General features: G+C 46.6%; 1 protein-coding gene across 1 annotated transcript in view; it reads right to left on the bottom strand.

Annotated features, from left to right (window-relative positions):
- Igfbp7 (insulin like growth factor binding protein 7) overlaps window positions 1–22,668 on the bottom strand; it is a 58,922-nt gene that overhangs the window by 6,170 nt on the left and 30,084 nt on the right. The window contains exon 2 of the mRNA XM_041671202.1: window positions 3,762–3,871. Coding sequence (XP_041527136.1) covers window positions 3,762–3,871 — 110 coding nt within the window. The remainder of the gene's footprint in view (window positions 1–3,761; window positions 3,872–22,668) is intronic.

The following is a 22,668-nucleotide window of genomic DNA, read 5'->3' as shown; positions in this document are numbered from 1 at the left end:
TTCAATGAGGACCTGCCTATGTAGGCACCAAAACTTCTGGGAGTTCCTAGGAAGACCTGCCTACTCAGGCACCAATACTGCTGGGTGGAGGACCTGTCTATCCTGGCACCAACATTCCTGGGCGGAGGACCCGTCTATGCAGGCACCAACATTCCTGGGTGGAGGACCCGTCTATGCAGGCACCAACATTCCTGGGTGGAGGACTCGTCTATGCAGGCACCAACACTCCAAAACCTCCCAAGGCCGACTCACTCTCCTGGAATGGTGTGGTCTTTGCTGGGGTGCTACAGAGCCAGAACTGAAGGAAGACTTTATTCTTTGCAAGATTTGGCAACAAAGCTATACTTACGGCCCTCGAGTCACCCTGGCCGCTCATTTGGTAAATTCTTGGGGACCCATAAAGAAACAACAGGGCTTCCTAGCGGAATCTATCGGCCATCAATCATCCTTCCAAGCCCCTGGCCCCAAATAAGCATTGGGGAGCTTCAACTTGACGGGGAAAGGCCTAGATGAACACATTCATTCTCCCGACCATATTCTGCCATGCCTTGCTGACCCTCCACGTCTCGTTCCAAAGCACAGTTTACAGAGGCAAAATACCATTATTCCCTTTAACAGAAGTTCCAGCTGTGAAGGACGGATGTACTAGATAGAACTGGGTCATCAGCCTGTGCTGGAACTGGGTCACCTCAGCCTACGCCACGATCCAGGCATTTCCTGGTAAGTGCACTCGAGCCCCGTGGTTTCGAAGTGGCCACACGGGGGCGCCAGAGGCTGTCAGGAGCCCCGATGCGGTCTACGTTCTCACCCGGCAGCTGGGAAAGCTTTGCTGCCTCTGAGGTCTTTAAACTGCTGGTAATTCCGCCCACTGCGGGGGAGGACGCTTTCTAAGGAGAAAGTGAGGCCGACGGGGTGAGAACGGAGGTCAAGAATTCCAGTCCCGATCACGTCAGGATGTCCTTATTGGAATTACCTTATTTTTCTTTTCTCTTTATTTCCCCTCCTCCGCTATATGAAACTGAATGTCTACACAGATACTTCTGAAGATAGGGCTAACCCCTTCCCAGAATCCTAGAAGTCTCACCTCTGACCAAACCACAAACACACAAAATCATTGACTATCGTCCATTTTTGAACTTGCTGAAGAAGCGAACAGTCTAAAAGAGGGTGTCTGGCTTTGCTCTTCAGCTTAAACTAAGTTTCCCTTTTAAGCACGAGTTTGAAGAGTTTTCTTTACTTCATAGACTGGGGGAGGGACTTAAAAATACAAAAGGGAAATTTACATCTTTGTCTGGTCTAGCAGTGAGGTGTTTTTTTTTTTTGTTGTTGTTTTTTAAATCTGGAAAACTGGTGTCTTCTTTTTTCCTTCTACTGACAGCTAAAATATGTTGACCTTCAGACGTGAAGGTCATTACACAAGAACAAAGCCCTAGGAAGGACAGGATTTCCAGGAAGAGTAGCCACTGAGTGCTAAGTCTCCAGCACTGGGCCACTTTTCTCTACCTGATTTATTTAATCTTTTTTTGGTAAGATTTATTTATTTTTTATTTTACGTATGAGTGTTTTGCCTACAGGTATGAATGAGTGTATACTGCATGAATGCCTTGTGGTAGTGGAGTTCAGAAGAGAATGTTGGATCTCCTGGGACTGGAGTTATGAACGGTTGGTTGGGATCCGCCATGCAGGTGAGAGACCTGTGCTCTTCACTGCCTGGCTAGCGCTCTAGTCCTCAGATTATCTAATCTTTGCCTTCACCTGGGGGTGGTTAGTGTCTACAATCTGAGTACTTGGGAAATGGAGGCAGGGGCTTCGTTCAGGATTTCAAGATCATAATCAGTTATACAATAAAACGGAGGCCAGTTTGGGCTATATGAGGTCCTGTCTCAAAAACCAAACTTGGAATAATGATCTACAACTTGTTTCACACACGAGCCAGCTGAGGCTTATAGAAGCAGATTTCACTCTGAGGTGAAGCTTTCCCCTCACAGGGCATCTGGAAATGCGAGGAGAACCTCTAAGAGTCAACAGGGGCAGGCAGGGTGGGTGGGTGGGGGGTGCTGTTGGTGTCTAGTGGTAGAGGCCAGAGATGGTGACAAACATTTTCTAAGCACAGACCGACCCTACCAAAAGAATTATCTGGTCCCAGCAGGGCATGGTGGCGCACACCTTCAATGCCAGCACTCGGGAGGCAGAGGCAAATAGATCTCTGTGGGTTCAAGGCCAGCCTGGTTTACAAAGTGAGTTCTAGGACAGCCAGGATTACACAGAGAAACCCTGCTTCAAAACAACAACAAAAAATTATCTGACCCCAAATGTCAGCGATGCTGAGAAGGAGGCCCTGCCTCACAAAGGATCCAACCAACTTGGCTAGGAAATCCCCGTTCTTGATTCTTCCATTTGGAAAGTCATTTTGAAGCTCTATTATTAAGAAAGCCACGCTTTTCCCCTTGGAGTCAGCACCCAGGGACATTCAGAGAGGAGACGTCTTTCCTGATATGACTCCCCTGGCTTCTTTTTGATGTTCTAAGGTAGCTAACTCTGTCCCATGCCTTGGTACTTAGCGAGGCTGACCCCACTTTGCTCCCTTTAGCCCCTCCCACTGCTCTTAGAATACCTTCCTATTTCCAACGTGCGGGGGATGTGATAAAAACAACCAGTATCCACAGAAGGCCACAGAGCTTCTCTCTTATAGCCAGTGAATAAATTCTACCAACAGACAGGATCCAAGGCAGCAGCCTGTGTTAAGGACTTCAGCTTCAAGTGAGGCCACTGAGATCCCGAGGTGGAAACATTTGGCGGGACAGAAAGTGAGGCCTTAATCTTCTTTTGTTTTTGAAATCTATTTTATTTTATGTGCATGAATGTTTGCTTGAATGTCTTTGTGTGCCACACGTGTGTCTGATGCCAGCAGGGACCAGAAGGTGTCAGATGCTGTGGAACTGGAGTTACAGACAGTTGTGAGCTGCCCTGTGGGTGATGGGAATTGAACCCCAGTCCTTTGGAAGAACAACCAGTGCTCTTAACCGCTGAGCCACCTTTCCAGCCCCCGGACTTAGATTCCTAATCATTATTCTGTAGACTCCTCTTGGTGGTGGTGGTGCGGGGAGAGGGGGGAATCTGTCATCTAACCCCATGTACATTCAAACCCGCACCTACATACACACGTGGGCAGGCATCTAAAGGGTGCGTGTTAAGATTTGGATCTGAAATTGCCCCATAGAGTCCTGTTTCGAATGTGTGCTTCCAGCTGGCGAGGCTATGTGGAGAAGTTGTGGAAGCTTTAGTAAGTGAGGTCTGGCCCGTGGACGTAGGTTACCAGGGGCAGGCCTCTGAATGGTCCAGCCAGGCCTCTGCTCCAGCTGCCTTCTTCTTCCTGGTCCGTTGCCATAGGAACAGCCCCTGCTCTATGGTCCTGCCACCATGGGCTGAGGGATGCCCCACCATGCCTTTCCTGCTGTGTAGACTGTGACCTCCAAAGCTGGAAGCCTGAATAAACCTTTCTCCCCTTGAGTGACTCTGTCAGGGATTTTGGTGGCGGCAATGCAAAAGTAACTGACACAGAGACTTTAGATGTTTATCATGTTTCTCGCATTTCTGAGACTCCCTGCTTGGAAACTGCTAACAAAATCGGGTTGGGGACAGATCATCTCTGAGGAGCAGTAGGCAGAGGTGCAGCCTGAACTGTGCATTCCTATCATCCTGGCCATGCAAGAGAAACTTCCCCACTTGCAGGATGTTTTCCTGACGCCTGTACTACTGACCTTGTTCCAGATGAGGACAGGGGTTGGGATTCCGATGACTTCACAGCTCAAGTACACCTTGGCACCCGTGACGTTCCAGATGTCCTTGGGGGGCGTCACTATGGAAGGACCTAGGAGAAAAGCCAGAAAGTCAAGCCTATCTTTCAGCGGCTCAACATCAGGCAGTATCCTAGGATGCAAATACTTGGTGAGGAGGCCCTCCCCTCTGCGGCGGATTATCTCAAGTGCATCTCCAAGGCCAGACTAACAGACGGCTTCCTGTCGCCAGCGTGATACTGTGCTCTTCTTAGGGCATGCCAGAATTGGAAGAGGCAAACCAGCAAATGCAACAACAAACGCAATTAGTAAGAAAAATCTGTTGCTAACAAAATTGTCTTCTTTTCCCCAGCCGCGCTTAAATGAGTTTTATTTTACCAGCTGCGTTGCATTAGCTGGGATTTTTCCATTAACACAGAGAAATTTCAGTTCTGAAATGCTGAATGTTTCCCTTCCTTTGTTTACCAGCATCTTTACTGGGAGGACAGTGTGAACACACAACTACTCCTTGCGTAACAAAAGGGGAAAAAAGTCTAAGAGGTCACTTGAAAATGCTGAGAGCACCCAGCATTTTCTTGTTTGCGTAAGATCCAGGAGGGCTGTCCTGCGAACTGGGAGGGACAGAAGAGTGCTGGGGGCGTGGGGTATCAAGAAAGGTAGAGAGAGGGTCCCTCTGCTAGTGGAGAAGGCAGATGCTCAAAACAGTGGCTGCCTTCTGTTGGGAACAAGTCCCCAAAGAGAGGGCAGGAAGGGACCTGTTCCAGGGTTCTCAGTGCCTGGGTTCTCGACAGGGGGCATTGGTATAGAGCAAGGAACCCCTCTCGGCATGTGCTGAAGAGAGTGGGCAGGTCTAGGGCCAGCCAAGAGAGACCAGATGATCCTCCCCGTCCTCCGGTTCTGGAACGCAGGACTTACTCTTCCTACTCCAGCTTCCCCGTCAGTAAAAAGGCCCTTCCTCAGGTCAACCCACAGCGGGCATCCTTTCTGCTGTAAGGGTGTCTGGCTCTCTGTCCCTGTAGTTGGTAAGTACGGCTCAAGAGTCAGATTTGACTTCCTTGTTCTGTCTGCATGGCCTCCAAGTAAAGAATAATCACTTCAAATGTTTGGGGAAAATGAGGACACTGATTTATGGTGTGTAAAATCTGGAAGAAATTCACGTGTAACGTCCATAAATGTCAGCGGACCAGCCTCACCCACTCATCCAGAGTGTCTCTGGCTGCTTTGATATCACCTTGGCAGGATCACATGGTTTGTAGTCCAGACTGTGTGGCCTAAATATTGTCAATCCGGGTCTCGACAGGAGGAATTTGCTGATTCCTGCTTTAATCAACCGGAGAAAGTGCCTGACGTGTGAACGGGAATCATGAGAATGCCTGAGAACTTCGTCCTCCACAGTCTCTGGAGCCAATACCAGCAAAATCACTAGAGCTGATTTCTGGATTGGTCCTGGAACGCCCCCTTTTGAGGTCGACAGACACGGAAAGAGCCGTGACCTCGCTTACTGCTCCTTCCCCCTGAGGGGCCAGCTCCCCAGCACTGGGGCAGGAAAGGCTTGCACACCTACCTTTTAGTAAATTGTTCTAAAATTTTAATTTAAAAATGCCATTTTGTTTTCCTATTTTGTGCATGTGTGCGCATGTCCACCCAAAGTAGAGGTGGACTTTGAGGGTAATTCCTCTATTGCTTTCTACCTTATTTATTTACTTTCTTAAATTTTATTTTATGCACATTGTTGTTTTTTGCCACGGGTGTCGGGCCCCCCAGAGCTGGAGTTACAGACAGTTGTGAGCTGCCATGTGGGTGCTGGGAATTGAACCCGGGTCAGTGCTCCTAACTGCTGAGCCATCTCTCCAGTCCTCTATCTTGTTTCAGTGAACTTGCAGCTCAGCAGCTGGCTAGACGTGCGGGCTCTGAGGATCTGCCGCTCTTTGACCGACTGGGGCCGACAGCTGCTTACACAACGTGTGACTTGTGTATGGGTGACAGAGATCTCAACCCAGGCCCTCACGCATGCGCAGCAGACACTTGAACATAGAGCCATCGCTCCAGCCCGCCCACACTCCTACTTCTTAGCGGAGCAATTGCAATTCTCCATCTACTAATTCTGCATGCCAGGTTTCAGCCACCAGGGCCCGTCAGAGAGACTTGGGACAGTGCACCTCGGAGAGGACACAGAGCTGGGAGCCTGGGCTCCCACAGAGGGACACTACACTGCGGCAGAACTAGACTCTGCCTTCCCGGATGTTTGGCCCTACTTCTGGAATGAGGAAGTTAATTATTCCCTCTGCCTGTGGTCTCCGAGCCTAGTTAGCTATCTAACTACAGGGTCATCTTGCTCTGGGGGCCTGGGAAAGGCACAACCTTCTCCTCTCGGCCTGGGAGGCTTTCTTGCACAATCAGCACTCACAGGACATGGAGTCTCCCCTCCCAGCATCTATTTCTAGAGCATACTAATGTCCTGAAACAGCAAGGAAATGACCCCAGTATGCAAGATTTTCCCACTCATCTCAAGGATTAGAAGCTTTTTTTTTTTTTTTTGTAATCTCTTGGGATATTTTTATTATTTCTCCCTTTGTAAGAATGTGCCAAACAATTACAGTTCCAAAATCTCTAAATAGATTCCATGCTCCCTTCTCTCCAGATTGTGGGCCGCAGTAGGAAGTATACACCTTGGCTGGCAGGCTGGCTTTTTTTGTAGCAAAGGGGGCATGGGCAACAACGCTAGGCTGTGTTTACATGTATGTTTCTGGCCTTGTCTCAGACATTTCCTAGTTTGAATGCCCTGTTATAGAATATGGGACTCGCCCTCTCCCTGGCTTCCTCTGGGCTTCTGAGACCCCAAGGCTTGGACGCCACATAACCGGATCTGGCTGGCCTTTGAACTCCTTTTTCCCACCTCTGTGAGCGCCCCCTGCTGCTCTGTCCTTCCCACACAGGCTGAGGCATCCTGACTCAGGCCTCAAGGGATCTCAGGAGGTTGTTCTGGGAAGACTATCCCCATATGCCAAGGCTCTGTAGAGCTTGAGGGAACTGGAAAAGCTCCCATACCAAAGCCTCACAGGAATGGTTCTATTGTAAGGATATGAGTGTTCGAGGTATGCAACCTGCATCCGTCTTCCCCGAGTTACTGCTGGGAACACCAGCCTCCATTAGGAGGGGAACAATGCCAGCATGGTATCCTGTCAGGAGCTGAGCACACTGACCATAGACCTCCCTCACACTTTTCAAGTAATTGTTCTTAATCTTGTTTATTTATTTATTTTTTTTTTTTGAGACATGTCCTCCCTTATGTAGCCCAGGTTGGCCTGGAACTCATAATTCTTTTACCTCAACCTTTGAATGTTATTATTACAAGTAGGAGCTACATGCCTGAGCTTCATTTTAACATGATTCACTGTAGCAAGGCTTTCTCTGTGTAGCCTTAGCTGTTCTAAAACTTGTTCTAAGGACCAAGCTGGCCGTGAACTCACAGAGATCCACCTGCTTCTGTCTCCTGAGTGCTAGGATTAAAGGTGTGCGCCACCACCGCTAGGCTGTTTTTGTTTTTTGAGACAGGGGTCTCACTATATAGCCTTGGCTGTCCTGAAACTCACATGTAGACCAGGCGGGCCTCTACTCATAGAGACCCAAGTGTCTCTGCCTCCTGAGTGCTGCGATTAAAGGTGTGGGCCATCACGCCTGGCTCATGCTTTGTATATTTTGAGTCTTAATAAACTTGGGCCGAATGCTCTAAAGAGCCCTGTTCTTTTCCATGATTTTTGTATGTATGTTCTCTCCAAGTAGGTTTTTGCTTAATCTTGAACTAAATTTTGCCTCTGTTATGTTATACAGGTCCTTTCCCCAAAGGCCATCTAATTGCTTCAGCGCCATGTTGAGAAGACCAGATTTATGCTACTGAATCATTAGCAATGCCCTCTGTGTATCCATGAGCCATACAAGTGTGGGTCTGCATCTGGACTCTCTAATCTGCTGTCTGTGTGACCTTGTATTTGTAACAGTGGTATATATACTTTGGAAACCCATTATGCTAAAATCAAAGTACTAAAGGCAGGGCAGGGTTATTATAGTGACCTTCCTCCAGTTTCCTGACTATTCTAAGAAATAGAGGCTTCCTGAAACACGAGTTCATTAAAAACATCTGAGCCCAGGCTATCCCAAATCAAAGCTATCACCAGAGGGTTCACAAGTGGGGAAAATTACATGGTGAGCTCCCCTTGAAACACATAAAACAACTTTAGTTGTGTGGGAAGAGTCCACATGTAGATTATTTAAAAACATTAATGATTTGTCCACTTTACTGCCAGACCTATCTAGAATTCTGTAAGTTCTAGATAATTAAAATTGGTATCATTCCTGATGTAGGGGCCGGGACCGAGGGTGGATGTTCCTGGCACATCACTGACAAAGAACCTTGGTCATTGCAAATGACCTTGTTGGACTAAGGTTGGACTCAGTAAGAGCTTAACAAAGAGCATCTAAACTGAAAAACACCCCACCTTCCAAAATGTTTTTCAGAATCCATGTGTACTCTTTTGCAAAGGAAAACCCTATCAACTAATGATTAAGTAATGAAGTAATCAATAGCCCTCACAGTAGGTGGGGGCAGGTTGTTCCCACTTGTCTTTGTGTTGGTAGAATCCACGGGTGTTAGAATTCTTCCACTTACATCGCTCAGAGCTGATACCATGATCTGTCTACCTATCAGGCTGTCTAGATCTTTGCTGCTTCCTGTTCTGGGAACTGTAACTGGAGGTTTCTCTCCCACCTGCCAGTTCCCAAATAACCATTTGGAGGCTTAATATTAATTACAAACTGTATTAATTACAAACCATTCGGCCTATTAGCCCAGGCTTATTATTAACTAACTCTTACAATTTAAATGAACCCAATTCTATTATATATGTATATATATAATATATGTATATATATACATATTATATATATATATATATATATATATTTTTTTTTTTTTTGAGACAGGGTTTCTCTGTAGCTTTAGCACCTGTCCTGGAACTAGCTCTTGTAGACCAGGCTGGTCTCGAACTCACAGAGATCCGCCTGCCTCGGCCTTCCGAGTGCTGGGATTAAAGGCATGTGCCACTACCGCCCAGCTATTATTCTATATTTTACCACAAGGCTTGTGGCTTGTTACCTCACATCTTGCTTCTCCAGTGACTGCTGGCATCTCCCAGACTCCGCCTTCTTTTCCTTTTATCTTTGCTTGGATTTTCCCCCTGGTTCTATTCTGCCTGGCTAGTGGCCAAAACAACTTCTTTATTAACCAATGGTAATAACACATATTCACGGCATACAGAGGGGGAGGGTCCCACATTAGTGAATTTATGGGAATAAAAAGAGGAAATGAAGAAGCAGATCCCATTCCCTACCTCAATAATGGAGACTGAACTTTCACACATGCTAGGCAAGCACTCTACCACTGGGCTGTATCTGTAGACATTGTCTAACTTTTTATTTTGAGCCAGGGTTTAATTAAGATGTCTAGACTGGCCTCAAACTCACTGTGTAACCCAGGTATGTCTTGAACTTGGGATCGTGCTGCCTCACCCTCTTCCACAGCTGGGATTAAAGGCCTGTGTTGCAAGGGTGGGCTGGGAAGCTGCTGCTAAAGGCAGAATGTAGATTATAGAGAGAGAAGTGGCGGCAGTGAGAAGAACGTGGGAAGCACTTCATGCTGACCCAGGGACGCCAGCAGGGTAAGTCTTGTGTGGGAGGAGAAGTTGACACAGAACAGCTGGCCCATGTGACAGCCCCTCCCCCAAGGCACAGAGGCCCTCACTGCACATTGGAAAGCAACACCACTTTTAACAATCATCTTCTCCTACTTGTGTATTCCAGAGTTCATTTCCAGAAGGTTCTGTTCTGCTTAAGCTCAATGACTCTGTACAAACAACTCCTCTTTCCACTCTATCTTTCTTCTAAGAAAGCCAAAGAAAATATAGAATTTATTTCTGTCTCAAGGGATAAAGGCATTAAAAAGGAAGAAAGGAATAAAGGGAAAAATAAATAAATAAGGAAGGAAAGAAAGAAAAAGAAAGATTTCAGTTCATCCTGAACTGGTTTTCTGACAAAAAATTCTCAAAATCAGTTTTTAAGGCCAGTTCATGAGTCATGATATTGGCGTCCTCCATGTCTGGATTCCAACTAAAAAAAGAAAATCCCAGATTTTTTCAATGCATAGGGACAAACCCAAGATAAATCTAACTATTTACTTATCCATGTTTCTGTTCCACTAGGGATCTCAGGGTGGTAAACAACTGTCTGGCAAATATCCTGTCTATAGGAGAACTGACTGTCCACTGTCCTCCCTTCCCTTACTCACCCAGGCCACTCCAGAAAAGAGCCAAGCTGCCACAGTGCTGCCAGGCATGAGGAAAAGTCCACCACAAGGCTTTCCCCACCACAGGCTCATCCATACGTCACCACCTCAGATGCTGTGTCCTAAGCAGGCTACACCCCTTTGCTCTCCTACCTGCGTGACTCAGTTAATCCTCATCCAATCTCCTTTACTTCAAATAACGTGCACCTATCTTTCAAGTTCATTTCACGATTCCTAAAGACCATTATTGCCCTCAAATCTTAGGTGGTCATTTCTTTTGAATCAATCACTCTTTGAAGGTGAAGAAGAGGGATGGTGGAGAGGACAAGGAGAAGAAAGGAAACTGAAATGAGAAAAGACAAGCAGATCCTCAGTGAATCTGTAGGAAGGACTCATTTTCTACATTGGGAAGAGAGCTAAAATTCAGTTAATGAATTGATGTCACTCTGAAAGCACACAGAAGCAGTTAGACACCTCCTGTAGGTTCTCTTTCTGCATCTCTATGTTCCCTCTAATAATGGTCCAGACCAATGACTCAGACTGCAGGGTTACTTTAGAAATATTCCCTTATGATCCAAGAGTAACTGTGTCCCAAGATGCCACCAAAAGCATAGAGACGAAAGAATTATAGACGGGCAAATCTGCATTTGGAGCATGACAACTTGGTTCTGCAGAAGCCGGGAAAGGCAGTTTTCACAAACCACACAGATGATACAGAAATGCAATTAATTTCAATGTAAGCTGATTTTATACAAAGTCATAACAGAGGACTTAGAGTTAAATCTCATCATCCTATAAAAAGCACAGGGAGGGATAATGCTCCAGAAGTATGTGAACAATGTCTCAGCCTCTTGCAGAGCACAAAGCCCCACACATGACCTGAGCTGTCCCCACCACAACAAGCTCTCCTGGGAGGAGAATGCTTGACTCTGGATCCTTGCCCGTGACTTTAGACAAACCACTGAACCATGTCTCCAGAACATGAAGTTAGGGCTTCTTTGGGGGCTCTAAAGTGAGTGTGCCTATCATCAATGTCACAGAACACAGCAAACATACAAGAAGTTTTCTGGGTCTACTGCCGGGCTCTGGAGTTCTTAATGCAATGCAGACAGATTGAGTAGATTCCTCTCCCTGCCCAAGTGCACTGTGCATGATGTTAATACGGTTCACTCTCCCAGGGATGGAAAAAACGGAACGTACAAAGTGTCAAATATTACCTAGTCAGCTAATTTTTATAAAACGTCTAAAATGGCTGGGTAGATGTCAGAAGCCGTGTCTTGAGGCTGAGAATATAGTATACATGACCTAGAAGATGGCCAAAATAAAGTTCTCACCAGCCGGATCATCTTCCAACAGCGCACTGGGCTACGTGACTTTGGTTTTACTCCATTTCTCATTTCCTCCACCATCTCTGACTCCCCCTCTAACAGTTCACTCTTCCTCTTCTATCCACGCTCACTTTCTGCTCCCAGCAGTCATGTTCGTCCTGACGTTACTTCCAGAACCTTTGCCGACACTGACACAGGCTCCCTTCTTCCTTCTTGTCTCATCTTTTCCCTTTATTCGAAGGCTGAAATCTCACCCCCCTAGGGCATCTTAAAAGCCACTGTCCCCACTTGCTTCATCTCTAAGGTCCTGCTGAGTTCCAAGTTCACCCACACTGCATGGCACATCATTGTCCTCTGCCGCTTTCCTGGCTGGGCTCACGAGGATGCCAATGTTCTGATCAGCTGGCTGATCAGCCATCATGATTTTGTTTAATCTTCCACTTGACTTTCTGTTGTAGTATGCTATGCTCTTTGGCTACTGTCCACCAACTGGCCAATTAGTACATATCGCCAGAAGATAGAATTAATTTGAACATCCATCACTCAAAGCAAATCTCACGGGGAAGGGCAGCTCTGTTGAGGAAAAAGGTTCGTGAACCATCCTCCCATACAAAATGAAGCATTCTGCATCCCGGTGGTTAATATTTTCACATTATGCTGCCTACTATGTATGTAAACAAGGCACTGAATAGCAAGCAGGACTTCTCTGAGGTAGGATAGTTTGCAAACCACACTCACTTTGACTCTTAATTGATGCCAGGCCCAAGAATAGCTCATAGGGTATGGGCAATCATACCAAATAAGGGGAAAGTGGTGCTCAGGGAAGACTGAACACTCCATACATGGAGGAGTTTAGACAATTTGGCAGAAGTCCCTAGATTTGAGATGAGATTCCCATAACACACCCAAGGGGAAGAGATGAAACAAAAGTTCAAAATGGGAAAAGAATAGTAGGAAGGCACTATGGCCAAGAGGGGGAAGGGGATGCAGCAAGTAGAAGCTTCCTGATATTAAGCGAGGGGAAGCAGCCACTGTATAGCTAATTAAAAAGTAGAGCCATCTGCCAAGGCAGGCCATTTTGGGAACTTCCAGAGGTGGGTATGGGAATCCAGCACACAGTCTCAGGGGGTCAGCTGAGGTCAGCAAGAGGAGCAGGCAGTACGATATCTTAAGCAGCATGGGCCATTTGTAACCCAGGGGTTCAGTTTAAGGAAAATTCCTACGGTTAAATAACGAGGACTAGTCATCAACACTGTAGCCTGCGTAAGGAAAGCGCCATTACTCGAGAATGATGGGCCCTACAAAACACTCTTTGGCGGGATGTGTGCCTAGAGTGCTTCTTTTTTCCTAGAAATAACCTACTGGGGGTGGCTCAGCACACGTAGACCATAAACAAAACGCTAGGACAACCTTGGGTAAGCACTCAATACGTATCAGTATTAACCGTGTAGGATTTCGGCACTGACAGTTCTTCGCGTCTCTGAATGAGGAGCGGCATGACTTAAGTGGCATTTCAAGAGATGATTATGGAGGTCTCGGCAGGATCGTGACGCTCTGGGGACCAAGGGTGTGGGGGGCAAACTGACTCAGCAGAACATATAACTGGGTAGTGGGGACACGGGAAAACGTTGAAAGCTGGGGCATAAAAGGCTAGAGGAGGCCACCGTTCTCAGAGCTCAAGCGGAGTCAGTCTGAAGAAGGCACAGGACTGGAGCCAGGAAGGATGGGTCTGGGCTTCTCTACTCTGTTCACATCTAAAACAGATGCTTTTAGGGACCATGCAGAATAATGAGTTTCTGCATGCCAGTTTCCGACACGGCTACGGCTGTAACTCGCCCACCTGCAACCCTCAGCATCCTCCCTCAGATCTGTTGGAGTTGGGTTCAGAACATTCAGATTTTCCAAACTGGAGACATCATCTGGCAGAGAGGACAGGGAAGGAAGGGATAGAGAATCCAGAGCGCTGAGCAGCGGCTGCCAGGGAAGGCCACGTCAGTCTTCGCTCTCTCTCCCCACAGGGAATCCCATCAGCTTGCAGCAGCTCACTGGACCCCTCAGACGAGGAATGGAAGGCTGAGGTGTTGCTTTCGCAGGGCCGATCCTTTTGAGCCCGCATGATCCAATACAACAAACCCTGGTGACAGGGTACCCAAGCCTGGGAATTATATTTCCTGGCCGACTTCTGATGGCCTCTGAGTTAGAGAGACACCCCATTTTGGTTCCCATGTTTGATACTGAGGGCTCCTTTGAGACTCATTTTGAGACTAATTTTGTCTCCATGATGGACACACTTATGTCCTTCTACAGATCTTATCATTGCTCCAGATCGCGCCAAGGTTTGCACTAACCACAGCATGCGAACAGAAAATCGCTTCTTGTGAAGTGCTGTTTATGAACAGATCATATTTGGTGGCTTTTCCCTACACTCTTCTCTTTCCTTGTATGGCTCTAGTACAAAAAAAAAGTGGGGGTACTGGCAAAGGGTCTGAATTCAGATTTTGCCCCCTCGGCCTACTGTAAAATGCTCTTAGGAGGGTCCAAGCTGATCCTATGGATGATGCTGTCACATGAGGTCTGGGGTCCTCCTTGGAGGGCCCTTGTATTAAGTCAAATTAGGGGAGTGAGGCGTAGCTCCCTCTGGTAGGGTAGATGAGCTCCAACAGGCCTGTGTTGCAACCTGGCCAAGAGGTGAGCTAATGTATCCAGCACAGATCTCATCAAGCTGGAGACAATAACTACCACCCCGACACGTGACTGTTTCATTGCCTCTACACGTTCAGGTAGGCAGCACTATATCTGGTTTAACCAGATGGAAGAGCGGACTTTACAAAGTGTGCCTTACAAAGTGTGCCTTTCTGAGGGGAACCTCCCTAGCTACCTGGGCGTTTCTTACTCAAATTGTCATAACCTTGGAAATCACAGGCCTGGGCCTGTCTGGACTATGACTGACCATAAATCCAAGGTGTTAAGATATATGATCACTTTTTTCCTATTATGCCAGCACAGAACCACTTAGAGGAAGTTTCCACAGGAGGGTACTGAGAGCCAAGTCATGCAGACAGTCTGTCTCGATGCTTGGATTTCTAGAAGGCCAGATAGTGAGCTCCCAGAACTCCATAATCACGAATCTATGCCAGCACCCTTCCCCCTCCACGGCATCCTGGAATCCTCTGGGACCTGGATGGGACGACTCTCCCATCTGGAGGTTTGTCCATTTCAGGGCTGCTTCTGCATCCATAGGCTCTGCACTGACCAATAATGGCTTCAGGCTGCTTATAAATAGATGTCCTTGATCCCTCCTTCCTGGGGAGAAAGATGTCTGGGCCTCCCAGTTGGCTTGCAACACCAGCAGGGTTGGACTGTTCAACCTAGTGACTGGAACATTTGGAAAGACCAAATTTACAGGAACAATGGGTCTTCAGGAGACAATGAAGTTCCTTGGCCTGCTGAGGACTGGATCAGCCTCGGGGGCGACTCATACTCTAGGAACCCCTGTGGCTTCCTAAATTTATAGACCAGGCTCTAGAAAACAGTCCTCAGAATTTGACTGTGAAGTAGGATCTGTTACCAGATTTTGTTTAGCGTCCGGAAGGGCTCACTGGAGAAGATCCAGTCATAAGTATGGCCTCACAGGATCTTAACTGGTGGCTGCCAATTCAGGTGCACACTGAACTCTCTTACGAGCACCTGGAAAACACATATGGCTGGGCCACATGCCCCACTCTCAGGTGGGGGCTGGCCCTGGAAGGTTCTAATTGGGTGCTTTAAGGGATGAAGTAGTCAGAAAGGAAGACGGGAGGAAAGATGGAGGGGAGGAGGGAGGGACCGAGGAGGAGCTGGCTACTGCTGGGAGTGAGAGCACAGAGAAACTCAGGGAGTACAGATGCTGAAGGGGAGTCGGGGATCTGAGTAAAGGTATGGAAACCCAATGACGACCCTAAGGCCCTTTCTGGCTGGTCTATTTAACCTCTCCAGGTACCGTGGGCGGTGTCTCAAGTTCACTGATCTGAGTCTCAGTGGTTCTCCTTGTAGGCCACTTTTCATTTTTGTGAGTTAGAACCACTGGTTCTCGGGCTCCCCTACCCTGCTCCATCCTTGCCCTCCCGATCCCTGCTCTAGATTTTATGTACATAGATGGGGCTTCTACCCTGTGAGTCTATTGGCACCACTCCTGGGATTCCCTTTCCCGGCTTTGTTCCTTCTTTGTCAGGTGGACTGTTAGGACACTTTCTGGCTTTGACAGGACCAAAGTGTGGTGCAAAGAGGGATCTGGCTTGGGTCAGGCCCAGGGGTTTGCACCCACTGCTAAGCTGGCATTTGGCTACCGCTCTGGCTGATGTTTTACCCTTCAGGCTTCAGCTTCCTTCTCTGCTAGAACTTCCATGGTTACAGCTGCTTGGCAGACAATCCCAGACATGAATCAGCCGTGTTTAACTGAGCTCTCCCTGTTCTCAGTGGTTTTCCTTCCCAGCCTGTGCCCTCCGGTTATTTTCTGTGTCCCTTTGTGAAGTCCACAAACCCCATAAGCTCTCAGCTATTCGCCCCCAAGTCACTTCCTTTGTTTTCTATTCTTTTGCTGCAGATTCTCGGATTTTCTCCCAGTTTCCTAGTAGGATTTAGCATTTCTTCTTCCACATTCTGTGTTTTCTACTGTTGTTCCAGAGGCTTAACTCGGAACAGAAAGTCCTGCTTCACTTTTGTGGTTAACTCTTCCTGTGTGGGTCTTGGGTACATGAGTATGCTCCTGTGAGCTTCCTTTGTGTGCCACTGGGATCTCGCTATACATTTTCTTATATCTAGAAGACAGACTTTCTGAGTGCCTTGAGTTTAGTCTGTAGCCCAGGCTGGACCTGAACCTGCAATCAGCGAGGTCAGGAGTCTTCTGTGTGGTTACAGAGATGGCAAGTGGACACATATCTAGACTTTCTGAGTTCCAATAAGAATCTTTTCCATGCCATGTGGTGCGTGGTTCAGTAGGGCCAAGATGTCCAGCCTAGTTTGGTTTCGCTGGAGGGCCAAAGTGTTTGTGTAAGGAAATGGAATGCTGAGGACTAGGGGCCAGGCTAGACGGCAGAGTTTCAGGGCTAAGTCAAGGAGGTTAAGTTATGCTACAGTTGTCAAGTTATCAAGATGGAAAGGAAAACAAAAGCAAATGTATTAATATCTTGGAGAAAGTCTAAAATTACCAGAGTGATAATCACCTACCCTTTGACTTGAGATGGTTTCACAGGCATTAGCAGACTGGGTCTGGGTAAGACATTTGAACTCTAAACTCCAAATAGAGGAGAATCACCTTCCCTAAACTTCATGCTGTGTAGATGTTATCCTCACTAAATGGCTTGCTTTCTGCTCACAACTTAGAATAGGGCAATCCAAGGAACTGAGATCTTTTCAGCTCTTTTAAAATGAAATTTAAATGTTTTCAATGGATGTTTAATATAAAATAAGGCGTTTGTTTGGTCTTGTGAATCACTGAGGAGATGAGATATGTAGAGAAACTTCCTCCTATAAGCAGGGAAGGTGGTGGTGCACATCTTTACCCCAGCACTGGGGAGGCAGACACAGGATCTTTGAATCTGAGGTCAGCCTGGTTGAAGTCAGTGTTAACACTCAACTCAGTAAACCATCCTTGGTGAATCCCCTTGTTTCTCATGCCAGTGAAAATGCTCTCTCTTTGACATTACACACTGTCACCTTTATGGCTACTAGAAAAGGAGAGGGTCAATTCTTCTACGCTATTTACTAACCTACAAAGTTCAGATCTGGTCCCAAGCACCCTCCTGGCCTTCGTTCTTGTCACTCCCCTTCTAAGTTCCAGCCACAATGAACTTCCTGTGGTTTCTCAAATGTGTCTTGCTCTTCCTGGCCCCTGGATTTTGCCTTGGATACCAGTCCTTCTCTAGAACATTCTCCACCTGTAGACAGAAGTTTCTGTCCTGCCCAGTCCAGCCTGGTCCCACAGGCGTTCGGTCTCAACAAAACACACAGAGGTTTATATTAATTTATAAACAGTTTGACCTATTAGCTCAGGTTTACTACTAACTAGCTTTTACAACTTAAATTAGCCCATAATTCTAGTCTATGCTTAGCCAGGTGGCTTGGTACCTTTTATTAACGAGGCATTCTCATCTTGCTTCCTCTGTGTCTGGATGGCTACTACAGACTGAGCTTTACTTCTTCCCAGAATTCTCCTAGTCTGGTCACTTCACCTATACTTCCTGCCTGGCTACTGGCTAATCAGCGCTTTATTAAACCAATACAAGTGACAAATCTTTACAGGGTACAAGAGCATTCTCCCACAGCATCCACCCTTTTCCTATGCTATTTCCTGCTATCCTTTCAGTTTCACCTTGATTTCAGTTTGACTCTAAAATCCTTATCTCCCTCCTTTCCTCCTTCCTGTGTTTTCCACATTAACCTTGTTCAGAACGAGAGCCTCCTTCCCACACTCCATGTTCACCCTTAGGGAAGCCTTCGCCTCGTTGGCCTAACACACTAGATTGGAGGCTCCGGGCTGGAAAGGGGCAGATAATTTATTCTCTCTAGTTTCTTACTGAGCCTCAGTGCCTGGAATGGGCAGAAGGACTAGCAGACCACTGAGCCTCCTAAATGAAACGAAGCTTCTACCAGATCGTACATGGGCGTAGTATTTCCACACGAAGGTTTAAACAGTAGGGGTCAGGAGCCACTCCAAGAAGTAGGCTTTCTTTGTTGTGGCTTATTTGAAATGACCTTGTTGGCCTCCAGATTACATAAAACCAGCTAGCTGCTGCCAAGCTGCTCTACAGTTTCCACAAAGGTATGTTTTAGCATTTGGGAAAGGTGCAAGTGCAGAGATCTTGATTAATTGTGACCTACTTAGGTACAATACGAGAATGTTTGGGTTTGCCCTTCCTGGGCTCCCGAGTCAGTTCCCAAGGAGAGCCCTGAAATGGCTAGAGTTGCTGAATCTGTGTTTTTATGCTTATACTAACATAGGTCATTTGCTGAAAAAAAAATGTATTTTAGAAAAGTAGCAATCTCATTTTTAAAATTAAAAAACACAACCCTGGAGACACAAGCTAAAGACTTGCTCTATAGTCAGACACTCCTTTTTAAGTCAACGTGTAAGACTTAAACATTGGAGGTCACTGAATGCTGGGGATATGGCTAGAAAAGCAAGCCATACAAAGATGTCAACAAGAACCAAGTTTGAAGTGACGCTCACCCACTTACAGGCTCCCAACTCCAAAGAAGAGTCATGGATGCTGTAGCACAGGGGAAGCTTTTTCTAAAGGAGCAGGTCGAGTGGGTGACAAGAGAAAGCAGAGACTGAACCCAGAGCTGCATGCCTGCAAGGAAAACACCCTATCACTCAGCTACACACTAGGTTTTATTTTCATGTCCTTAAATGTCCGTGAAGTCAGGGCTGGAGAGAGCTCAGCAGTTCCGAGCACTTGTTCCTGCAGAGGACCTGGATTTGACCCATATGGCGGCTCACAACCACCCTTTACTCCAGGTCCAGGGGATCTGATAACCTCTCTGGACCTCTGCTGGTTACAGGGACACACATGTTGCCCAGACATACGTTCAAGTGAAACACTCATACACATGAAATAAATAAATCCGAGAAAGAAGTTACTATAAAGTCAATAACCTTTAGACATGGAGGGGGCTCTCAATTCAATCCTGCCCAAACCTTCAGTTTACAGAGAGGGTCCAGGGCTCACATATTCGCCTGAGCTCATCCATAGACGATATAGAAGAGGAGCCAATGGACTATATGAACCCATGTCCTAGATTTGATTGACAACACCACAGGAACTTTGCCCTTACTCAGGGTCCGCCATCTAGAGAGCACAGACTGCAAGAGCAGAAGTGTTCTGGGGAAAGCTTTGAAGCACCCCCAGCTACGTTCCTAGGCAGATGGTCAGCTGGCAGATTCAACTTGGGAACAATTCCAGTTTGCAAGAATGAAACATGGACAAATAAGAAGACTGTGGGTCTGGGCAAGTAATTTCCCCAATTCTCCTGGGCTTTGGGTTGGAAAAGTGCAGCCTGCTCTGGAATCTGGGAACGTCACAAGCAGTACTAGGTAGCACTCCCCAAATGACCTCAGCCCACACTTCCGGGCTTATCATGGTGCCATTCCCAAGTATTGGCTTACCCACATATGTCTGAGACAATAAAAGAAAGGGGGAGGATCTTTCCAAAACACACACTAAGCAAAATCTATCTTCCTGTGTTCTCTGGCAAGACAGCTGGAACACAAGTGATGAGCTCAAGGACATGGCTCATCCAGTAAGACAAAGTCAGTCAGTGGGGGTTAGGAGGGCGCTTGAGGAAGCAAACAAGAGTTTGGCTTGGGAAAGGGGCTCTGGAGAAAACAGTTACCTCCCTCATCCCTGAGACCAAAATACTGGAGAGGACAACTTAAGGCAGGAAGAATCGATTTTGGCCTATTGTGCAACCTGTAGTTGCTTGGCCCCAAGGATGCAGGCAAATCACCATGATGACGGGATGGAGTGATGGAGGATTCCTGGTAAATAGCAAGTGGAGAAAAGGACATAAAGAAAGTGGCTAGGAGAAGATGCCACCTCATGAAGCTACTTCCTCTAAAGGCCTCATTTATTTCCATTACCTCCTAGTAATGCCATCATATTAGAACTCTATCAACGGATAAACACTGACTAGGCCACAGCCCTTTAATCTGTCTTCGGAAATACCCACACAGACGGGATTACCGGTGTGCCTTATTAATCTCCCAGGTGTTTTTTAATCTCAAGAAGTTGGCCGTCAAGAGCAATCATCACACCGTCCGTGGATTGACTCCACATTCTTAGTATAGAGTACTGGCATGTCAGGAGGCAGGCCTTTTCTAATCAGCCGTCCATCCAGCTGTCAGCCTCCTCCCCACGATGGGGTTGCACATCTGGGTTCTGAGCCAGCTCGCCCTTGCAGAGTTGGTAGCATTCCCATTGGAAAAGACGGATTGGCCACTGCAAATGAAGACCGGCCTGAGAAAGCCTGCTTCCAGAGCTCGCTCCCATTCCCAGGGCAAAGCCACTCCTTCAACATCACTCTCCTCTGGCCACCTCCTGGCCGCAGGAAATCTCTGACATATCTTTCAACGATTTCCTTCCTTCCTGTGTGTGCGTGTGCATGCTTTAACTGCGGCTTGATAAATTAGAGTTGTATGTGCTTAGGGGATAAATGTGATTTATAATTTATGAATAAAACCAAGCCAAGCCAATGAACATGTCTCTCACTTCAAATTCTTGTCCTATCTTTGTGTGTGTGGGTGGGGAGGACATTTGAAATCTAGTCTCTTCCCAGAGATGAAGTGTACAATACACTATTGATTTACTATATCCACCATGTTGCATGATTTACTAAGACAAATCACTCCTTTTAATTGAGTGTCTGTGCCCTTGACCCACAGTCATCCAGTTGGATAGCATCCCACCCAGTCACTACTTCCACGATTCTTCGCTTTGGATTGTTTGCTTTAGATTCTTTGCTTTTGATTGTTTTGGATCTCACGCAGAACTGAGAACACACAACATTTTTCTGTGTCTGGCTTATTTCACTCACCACAGTGGTCTTTAATTCTATATATTGTTAAAAATATAATTTTTCCTTCCCTTTAAGGCCTGAATACTATTCTATTGTGCATATATACCATTTTTGCTCATTCACCTTCTGATAGAAACCAAGACTGATTCTATAATTTGGTTCTTGTGATAGACATATAATGAATGTAAGATTGCTCACATTTTTCTGACATATTTGTTTCAATTTTTTTTTTTTTTTGGTGTAAATACTCAAAATGGGTCATGGCAAATCTATCCTGATTTCTCTCTCTGCTCTAGAGTCTTGGCCGATGGCTCTCATTGTTACCCTGGCTTCCTGCTCTAACTGTACTGACCAGGGACTAAGATGAGAGTTTGTGTTGACACTTGGGAGTCTCTTCCTCAGGTCCTCTACAGCATCAGACCCAAGTCCTATTAATCCCTTCCACCATTTTGGTTTCCCATTCCGCTGTCAACAGACTCCCTTTTTGCATAGAATCTGTTTCTGTTCTAGTAACGTACTTGGACAGATCGCGTGGGAGTGATGTGTGTAACTTTGGAGACCAGGTCCTAAATGGTACTGCGGCTTCCTTTCTGCATTGTTTGGGGTCATAGTCCTGGGAGGAGAAAGCTGCTATCCAGTAATTACACTGATGCATAGCAAATGAGAAGTTCATTTAACAACAAACTAAGAAACTCATGAAATGCCATGCCAGTAAGCCACAACACAGACTGGAGTCCTGGCTCAAATCCCCCCACACCCATGTGTGTATGTGTGTGTGCACGCACATGTACATGCCTGTGTAAGTATGGTGTACGTACATGTGAATTCAGGAGGGCATATACATGAGTGTGGATGCCAAAGAATGGCACTAGGTGCCTTCCTTGATGGCATTCCTTGCATCTTGAAGCAGTCTTCCATTGAACCTATAGCTTTCCAAAAGGCTAGTCTGACTGGCCAATGAGCTTTTGGAATCTGTTTGTCTCTTCTCCTTGCCTCCTGGCTCTGAGTTTACAGATCCTGGCTGCCATGTGTAGTTCTGGGCGGGCACAGTGCATCTGAACTTAGGTTACGTGGCAGGCACTGCGCCGACCCAGCCATCTCTCTAGCTCCCTGGCTGATATTTCGACTATTTCACTAGACACCTGAGTCAGAACTGTGAGGCTGAGCTATTCCAAAGTTTAGTCTTACAGGACTGCAGGGCTACACTACTTCACCTGGCTCACACTTGTTGGTTTTGGATCAGTTTCCAAAACCATATGGGATATCAACTCTTTGTACAGTATAGAGCATAAGATAAGTAAACAACAGAGGATGTAAAGAAAGGTGTGTATAAATACTGCATTTTATACAAGGTCCCTGAGTACCCGGGACATAGTCTAATCCCCATGGGTGCTGAAGGATGGACATCTGCACCAGGTTTCTCTGTTTCTAGGCTGTTCCCTCACAATGAAACACAGCAGGATGACCCCTGGCAGTTCACAGGAGTTTATCTATGGGGGTGCTAGGCAAATTCTACAACAATGTGGCACATTCTTGCTCAAAATGTTGACTGGACTCTTTGTAGAACGCCTTGTCAAGGGAGTAGTTCTGGGGACCATGTTGGCTCAGTGAATAAAGTACCTGCCGTACAAACATGAGGATTCTCCGCACC

Source organism: Microtus oregoni, unplaced genomic scaffold (assembly GCF_018167655.1).
Source record: "Microtus oregoni isolate MIOR12 unplaced genomic scaffold, Mior012 000021F_ref0000039, whole genome shotgun sequence".
NCBI lineage: Eukaryota > Metazoa > Chordata > Mammalia > Rodentia > Cricetidae > Microtus > Microtus oregoni.
Note: the sequence above shows the minus strand (reverse complement) of the source record. Positions and strands in the feature narration are given on the sequence as shown.